Source organism: Fulmarus glacialis, unplaced genomic scaffold, assembly GCF_000690835.1.
Source record: "Fulmarus glacialis isolate BGI_N327 unplaced genomic scaffold, ASM69083v1 scaffold2557, whole genome shotgun sequence".
Taxonomy (NCBI): Eukaryota; Metazoa; Chordata; class Aves; order Procellariiformes; family Procellariidae; genus Fulmarus; species Fulmarus glacialis.
This window is the reverse complement of record NW_009224900.1, coordinates 1,384-10,004: the sequence shown is the minus strand read 5'-3', so window position 1 is coordinate 10,004 and position 8,621 is coordinate 1,384. Positions and strand designations below refer to the sequence as shown.

Here is an 8,621-nt window from a genome sequence, read left to right as displayed (position 1 = left end):
AGGAATGCCATGGCTTGAGGCATCACCAAAAATATAATTTGTATATAACAACTCTAATACTAACAAGGTGCATTAGGAACACCTTAGGAATCACTTGAAACATCTCTCCTTTGTCTTTTGAGTCATCTGAAAAGAATTTAGCATCTCCTTAATTCTGTGATGCTTTTTGTTAACTGAGTTGCATCGCCTTCAGTGCTTTGTAAGTTATTTCTTTGCCTGGCAGTTTCAGTAAACTAACTCTTGAGACAGAAAGCATATCTCTTATTCTTGCACTTCAAAATTAAGTGTTTTAAATGTTATCTGTAATCCAAATTGTTAACCTGGACCGTTCTTCTGTACGAATGTTTCACTGCAATAGTACACCATTATTTAGCCAGTTGTCAGTACATTTATCCATTTTAGTCTTCCTCAAAAATGTTAGGCTTCAAATCTAACCACCATTCTTTCTCTTAAGTCTTCTGATGAACTATTCTCTTTCAGTAAGAACTCCTCAGTCTGGGGCTTTGTTAAAATTGAAGGGAGCGCAATACTTTATGAAAGTTTATTTTAATGTGTGTACCGTATGCAGTAGTGCAAAAGAACAACGAGAAAGAAATCTGTCTTTGATTCAAGAAATTTCATCTTTGGGGAATAACATTTCACTTGGTATTTCTTTTCTCACACTAAATAGTGTTATAAAGTAACAACTTTATGATGAAAGGAAAACAGGGTTATCATAGAAACCTTGAATCTGTTTTATCATGACATTGCTTACTTTAACATATTTAATGAAAAAGAACACTTCACTGTGGAGAACTGTAGATTTACTTTCAAATAAGAATCGTGATGAGCTTAGAAGCATATCTTCCGGTTATTTTCAATTAGAACAATCTGTTGTGCGTCCTTCTTAACTGTAGTTAATACAGATGCTTAGCTGTTGCTGCATGTTTAAGTGGCGATGCTAAGTTTAATGTTTAGCCAAGGTGGCATGTTTTGGAAAAACAAAACAAGTAACAAAACAAAGAAACCCCCTATCCACCCTAAGGATGGGTAACAGTAGTGTACAGTGAAAGTTTATTTGGTGTTTTAAGATTCTACCCTATTCTGATTACCATGTATCCTGCCATTACCATCACTGTCTCCCTAAAGAAGAGAATAGTTGCAATACCTTGTCCTGCAATTCTGGAAGCGAACGTTGAGACTCGCCAGGACTTCTTATTTTTTGAGAATTATTTTTCAACATACAAGTGCTTTTCTTCTCTTAATTAGCTGATCTTTCTGACAGCAATAGCAATTAGTTGAAGAAGGTATATGGAATTTTTTTTTTTAACTCGTATGGAGAGTTATGCCAAAGTTAGCGGTGCAATGATAACTTTGGTTAGCTTCTTAATGCAACCAGATAAAAGAAAGAGGAAGCTGTTTACCAATAAACTGTCCATGGGCAGCACTCCAATATTTTTCATTTGGTATATGTAATATCATTACATGTTTAATAGAGCTCTAAAATTCATACTGCTTAATATATTGCCTCTAATGGGAAGCTGCAATGGTACTAAATGTACCCTTATCATGTCTCTCTGATGATAGTGTATACTAGTTGCTCATTATCATATATAAATCCTTTAAAAATGTGAAACAGGTGAACTTGAAGCCCATAAGTAAAAATGATAAAATGAGATTTATTTTAACATTTGGATGTGTATTTACATGTTCCTAATCTCTTTTATCTGCTGTCATGTTGTCACTGATACGGAACATTTCAACAGTAGTATTTCCCTCATTACTTTATACAAATGTAAATATTTTTAGGAATCTCCTATGAATACTCTTAAGTTTGAGAATCTTACTAAGAATTTATAGTATGTAGTGTGATTAATGAAGGAGGATGTGGATTAAATGAGACTGCTTTTATTCTCACAAAATTCAGTCGAGATTCAAATTGTTGGCTTGTAACTGTCCCAGTTGTTATGTGCCTAAGGGTAAAACAAGGATACTTAAACTTACCTACAAACTAAAAAAGTAACTGTAACTGCAGTCACATTTACATCAGATGTGCTGGGAACAGATTTCATACCATAAGTGAAAATTCAATTTCACTAGGCTGTTGAAAGTGGTACTACCTGGCAAAGTTCTTTGGGTTTTTTGTGTTGGTGGTGGTCATGTTTCGTTTTTGGCTCTGGTTCGAATTACTACACTAACTTGGGAGTTGAAGCTAAATACATTTCAGTAGCTTGAGGCACCAGACATAGGAAGCAAAACTTGGTTTACATGCTGATACTAACTTTTTTAGAGTAAATAAGTTTAATTTTATATTGGATGAAAGCAAAGAAAATAACTTTCATTACATTCCATTTTTACTTTTACTTTTTTTGTTATCAGGGTGAACAACTGTGTAGGATTCTCCAATTACAAATTTTTTCTTCTCTTCTTGGCTTACTCACTACTGTATTGCCTTTTCATTGCTGCAACGGATTTACAGTATTTTATCAAATTTTGGACAGTAAGTACCCTAATCTACATACTGTGTTTAAGCGTGTGAAGTTACCACTGTGAGAGAAGTCTTAAGATTCGGAGGCATTACGTTGTAATCCAGTATCTCCTAATTGAGATACAAAAGTTTATCTAATAATCATAGCCCTCTATTTTTTTCTGTTTATCATAGTTTATGAAATTTCACTTATTTCTTCATTATTTTGAAGCTGCGTAGAACATGTATGCAATTATTTATAAAACATTTTACAAGGGAATTTATATTATAGATAGGTTTTGTTAACTTCCTTTAATGCTATGCTATGAAAAAGCTTCAGAGATATTTTCTAGTATTTTAATTATGTTTATCTGGGTTCACAACTTATGATATTACCTTCTTAGATTTGCAATATTTATGCTATAATATAAGTATTCTGAAAAGGCTAATTAAACAAGACAACTTTTGTAAAGATAAATTATTATTCACTAAAAGACACTTTAAAGTTCAGATCCAAATTTCAAATTCTTGTTGTCAGTATTGATACTTCCGCAAAAAAGGGCCCATTTCTTTAACTTAGATGGTGTCAGCAACCTAATTGTGTGGACGTCTGTACATAGAAGGTGTATAATTCATTTATGCAGACTCTTGATGTGTGGTACGTTTGTGTCTGCACTGAATTTGATTTGGCTGAATAGAGGATTATTAATAATCAAATTAAACAGCTATTTCCCCAATTGTAATGGCATAATTTTTTTTTTATTTTTAGAATGGCCTTCCTGATACTCAAGCCAAGTTCCACATCATGTTTTTATTCTTTGCTGCAGCTATGTTTTCTGTCAGTCTGTCTTCTCTCTTTGGGTATCACTGTTGGCTTGTCAGCAAGAATAAGTCTACATTAGGTAAGTAGATTTAATGCTTCTGTGTTTAACAGCAAAAAATAAATAATAGATGTATATTCTATATATGGGGGTAATGGAAAAAGTGGGCAATCCTCTGCAGGTTCCTTGGATGCTGGTTAGAAGTGCCTGGGTCTGGCAATGTCCAGGACTGATTCCCCAGTTCTGCTGCTCACTGGAAATTCTGACTCTTTTCCTCTTACCCCAAGGGGCCAAGCTATTAATGAACTTATCCTCTTCCTCCTAATTCTTCCCATCCACAGCTTGTTAACAGAAACTGAATAAACTAAATAAAAAAAAAAAAATTGATATTACTTTGTAGTAAATGTTAGAGGCACTGATGCATGCTCCCACAAGTGCTTCTTGTTTGGCGTTCCCAGCCCCCAGGTCAGCGACCCCTGATGTGGTGTCTCAGTCAGGGCAGTGGCTCCAGCGCTTCGTTCCCACCCTTGCCCCCTGCAGAACTGAAGTTCCTCTGTTCAATTCAGCTACCATTTTGTTTAAAAGCTCTGAAAGGCATAGTTATTAATTCCAAAACTTTGCCTGTACTGGAGGTAAGGAGAGAAAAAAAAAAATCTGGAAGGCAGGCTGATTGTGGCCTTAGTGTTGTTAGTGTTGATCAACGTGAATGAGCACAAAGAGCCAATGTCAGAGAATGATCTGATACAGAAGAACAGACTTTAAGGCAGTGCTTCTGTATTTAGTAGTAAATGAACACGGAGATCTGAAAGGCGGTTTCGCAGTTGTGAGTCCTGTCTACCACATAATCGTAGATGCATAGAAAGGACTCTCTGTTATGAGTTAATTTTAAAAACCTCAAAGAAGGTGGCCTGTGCCTCTGCTGTGGGAGTGTATATATAACTGCATTGAATATCAGTGCTAAACCAGGATTTCCCGCTACTTGGATGCATGTTTGTCTGGTTACAAATCTTAAAAAAAAAAAAAAAAAAAAAAAAAAAAAAAAATGGTGGGAAAAAATATAAAAAAAAAAAAAAAAAAAAAAAAAAAAAAAAAAAAGAGGCGCAGAAGATTTGAGTGCCTGTTCTATACTATATCCTGAACTATGATAATACCAATTTGCATTATATTCATTGAAGTTTCAAAATCTCTAAATGTTTTTCTATTGATATAAGCTGAATTAGAGTAAGCCAATTAATTGATCTGTTTTTTCTAGTTCTCTTGGGTTTCACTAATATGTAGATAATGGAAAACTTTGAATATATATCATTGGAAGAAAGCTTGTTTACTTCAAGATTTCTCTAGGGTTTGTGGGTTTCTTCAGTATTCTGAAAAATCATCTACTTAGAAATTAGTATCCGAAAAAAATTGTCCAATCTGGTTACAAGTGGAGAAAAGTTTTATCAATTATGCTTAAATGAACAGAAATAATTAAGTACTCTGTTTATAAACTGTTCTTATTTTAGTGCAAAAAAAAAAATTTGTTCAAAGGTAACCATAATGCAGTACACTTCTAATTCAACATTTCATGGTTTTAAAACAAATTGACTTCCATGCAGGTAATATACCATGCTCTCTGTACGCTTAACCTACTCAAAAAGATCAGTTTGTCTCTTCTCCCCATTTTACTTTGCGAAATTGCTCGATATGTGAAACCCTGAACATGCAATAGTTTGGTAATGAAGCCATGACAGCTTTAAGTGTGATTGTGCTTAAATCATCCTGGGAGCTGTTTTCCTAGCCTAACATGGGCATCTAAAAGCGTATCTCTATTTTCCCTTCCCTCTTCTTTAAAACACCTTGTAACTAATGCATACTACATGTTAAAGGTGATTTCCAACAGTTCATAGCTAAGGATTTACTGCACAAGGACGATCTCTGCATGATTCGTGTGAGCTGTACTGTCAGGTCATCAGGACATAGTCTGCCTACTATATGCAGCCAATTAAGGGAAGTAAATGGCTATCAGTCACTTGGTGGAAAGTGAATGAGTTTTCTGCTTCAGGCACTTTGCAACACTTGAAGTTATATTTAGCTCTCTTCTCCAGAAATTTAGGTTGGACATCCATGGGGAATAATCTGGGTCTACGAGTAAAGTGCTTGCTTTATGCAGCTGTAAAAACACACAATATTTTCATACCTCAGGGTGTGAAAAGCTAGTCTTACTACTAAAGTAGGTTAAGCTTTTCTTCTTTTCCGTTACTCTTTCTGTAATAAACCCTTTGTTTAGGTTTTTCTTTCTTGAACACTCTCTGTGGTATAGTCATATGCTGAAATCTTCATATAACATATCATGCCTTCTTAAAAAGTGAGTTCCTCGCTCTTCCTTGCCTTGATTAGAGAGGAAGGTGGAGGAGATTTCCACCCTTCCTCAGCCATAGGACTTCCTCTGCTGGCACAGTGACTGTGTAGCACTGGCTTTGGCTTTCATGGGTGGACTAGCTTTCTCGGTCATTTGAGCAGTACAGCCTTTCCTCTTGGATGATGGTATCATCAGTGAAATTGCCTAAATACCGGTGTGAAACTTAAATGTGCCATCCTGCAAAGAGATCTAATTAATTTTTTTCTTTTAAGAGGTATTCAGAGCTCCCATATTTCGTCATAGAACAGACAAGAATGGCTTTAGCTTGGGCTTCAGCAAAAACCTAAGGCAGGTGTTTGGTGATGAGAAGAAGTACTGGTTGCTGCCTGTGTTTTCAAGGTATGCTCAGTTTTTAATGCTCCATTTGAAACTGTTGAATAATCAGGATCCACAGGGTTTGGGGGGGTGGTTAGTTTTTTGAAATAAGATACAGTAATATTCACTTTAGAAAAAACAGTTCTTGGAAGTTTTTTCTTTTTTGTACATATGACACTAATTCTGAATTTTTCAGTCTAGGGGATGGTTGCTCCTTCCCAACTTGCCTTGTTAATCAGGATCCTGAGCAAGCTTCCACACCTGGTGGTCTTAATTCAACATCCAAAAAGTAATCTGCTTTTTGTTACTCCGTTTCAAATAGTTGATATTCTGGTTCTTTGCTGTGCACATATAAATAGAACCATGTGTAAGATACTTAAAAGTGGTAAGCAAATTAAGAGTATCCTATTAATAAGTACAGGTCAGATTTTAAACAGCTAAGTTGTAATTCAGCTAATCCTCAGATTTATGTTTAAATTTATGGAAATAAGGTAGGGGTTTTTTCCCCCCGATGTCCTTTGTCTCAGTTCAGTGGCATCCCAGGACCCGAATTTTCCACACCTGCCTAACATTCAGTATCAGCAACATTCTGTTCTGCCTACATACGAGACGGCTAGTCGGTCTGCCTGTGATGTGGATGCATTACCTTGCAAGGCTTTTGGGGGAGGCCTGCCTCTTCATAGCTGGTGAAAGATGCTTCGCGTAAGGGAATCCCAGGTCTCAGCACTTGTGCCAAAGCACAGGAAGCTGCATACTAAATGCACATGTTTTGTTTTGTTTCTGCTGGTAATAGGACATACTTTCTTAATTCTTATCCTTCACAGGCATGACATCTTTAAAGTGTGATAAGTATGCAGATGCTCCTTAAACTAAATAAAGAGAATAGCTTAGTATTTCATATGGTAACTTTTTTGCAACATTTATGTAATGAAGAGTGTGTTAAGTATAGTAAACTTGAATATGTGACGAAGAAATGATAATGGAATCATATTGATAATCTTTTATTCATAAAAGAAATACATTACATTTCAGCTAGCTGTTTATTGACGTTTTAAATCTTAACCCCAGTGATCCATAGCTTATATTAGGCAAGAGATTTGGGAGATGTTCTCTCCACTATTTATGATGTCAGGTTTGTTCTAGTGGGAGAGAATATGGATAGAGTGCATTTGGAATTGAAGTACATGTATAATAGCTGTCAAAGAAAAAATCAGAATGTTTCCCTGTTCTGTGCTAGGGAGTTGATTTTTAGATGGCACTTGCATCTATGACAACTACAATGTAATGTATGTAATGATAAAAGTGTAGTGATCCATCAGAAAAGCAGCAAGGTAAGGTAGGGAAAATACTGCGTACGACAAACTGTAACGTGTGGTAAGGTAATGAAAAATTACTGCAGTTTACTAATGTTCTTTTTGTTCTTTACTAATCTTTACTAATGTTCTTACAGTGAGAACCACCTGTTTCCTGCAAAGTCGTTGCGCGATTCCCAGAGCCACCTTCTTACGGATACACCTTCTTGGTCAGAAACTAGTGCAAAGGCTGAAAAGGGCAAAGTTGGTAAGGAATTGATTTATGCTGCAATGATTCATTTTGTAATAAACTGTTTTTGGAGGATGCAGTGTAAAAATGACCAAGGTCACTTGGTTTGTATTCATGAACCAAAATTCATGAAGCTTATTTCAACTGCATGTTTGTAGGAAGTTCCATGTATCAAGCTGCTGTGCCCTTCCCAGTTAAACCTGACCAAGAGATACTGAGAACACTAATACCAATAGGTGTTAATTATCTTTTAGGCTGAGCCTGGTAATTCTTTTGGCGACAAATTGCTTATACCAGAATATGATGACATCTTGTTGCAACTAGTGAAAAGCCGAGTAACGGACACAGGACAGGAATAGACTTGATAATAGCGGAATGACATTAAGATGGATTGTTAATTAAAGGTGGTATTATTTGCTGAAATAGACATGAGACCTTTTCCTGTGGAAATACCATTTTTTGTCTTTAAAGGTATGAGCAATCCTGCATTAACCATGGAAAATGAAACCTAATTTCCCTTAAAAGAAACACCTGAATATATAAGGAAAGGTATGTTAATGTTCTCTGTACCTAATATGTTACTCCATAATTTCTTACCACTTGAAGAATGCACAAAAGAAAATTGCTAAAGCAATTCTTAACTGTTTTCCTTTTTTCGATTTAATTTTTTAACCAGGAATTCATAGTTTTAAACTAAATTTCCTATTTCTTGGTGTGTCATGTTTGCAAAATTAACCTTTATACCCATTGTTTTAGGCAATATTCCAAAATAGTAGTATTATTATTCCCTTTCTTTAGAAAGATAATGAAATTGTGACTATTCCAGCTGTCCAGCAAATATTTGTAAAGCTAAGTTTGAAAATGAACTTAGTTCTTAACACTGAACACACAGTTCATAGCTTGGTCTGCTAAAGCAGGTAAGGGTCTATCAGCTGATGAAGGAAAAAAGATTTATTCTAATATGTAAGCTATTAGCAGCTTGTTCTTCTATGCCAGGTACTGAGCTGCATCCTATTTAATAACAAAAAAGTGCTGCCTGCTGAAGACAAAAGTTGTCCATATGACTTCCTGAGCATTTAGTCACCTATTGTCAAAAACA

At 35.4% G+C, this 8,621-nt stretch overlaps 1 protein-coding gene across 1 annotated transcript in view; it reads left to right on the top strand.

Annotated features, from left to right (window-relative positions):
* Positions 1-8,073, top strand: part of ZDHHC2 (zinc finger, DHHC-type containing 2) — a 21,432-nt gene extending 13,359 nt beyond the window's left edge. Inside the window, exons 7-12 of the mRNA XM_009582285.1 lie at positions 2,359-2,479; positions 3,216-3,348; positions 5,878-6,004; positions 6,177-6,269; positions 7,431-7,540; positions 7,994-8,073. Coding sequence (XP_009580580.1) covers positions 2,359-2,479; positions 3,216-3,348; positions 5,878-6,004; positions 6,177-6,269; positions 7,431-7,540; positions 7,994-8,034 — 625 coding nt within the window. The 3' untranslated portion in view covers positions 8,035-8,073. The remainder of the gene's footprint in view (positions 1-2,358; positions 2,480-3,215; positions 3,349-5,877; positions 6,005-6,176; positions 6,270-7,430; positions 7,541-7,993) is intronic.
* The last annotated feature ends 548 nt before the right edge of the window (positions 8,074-8,621 follow it).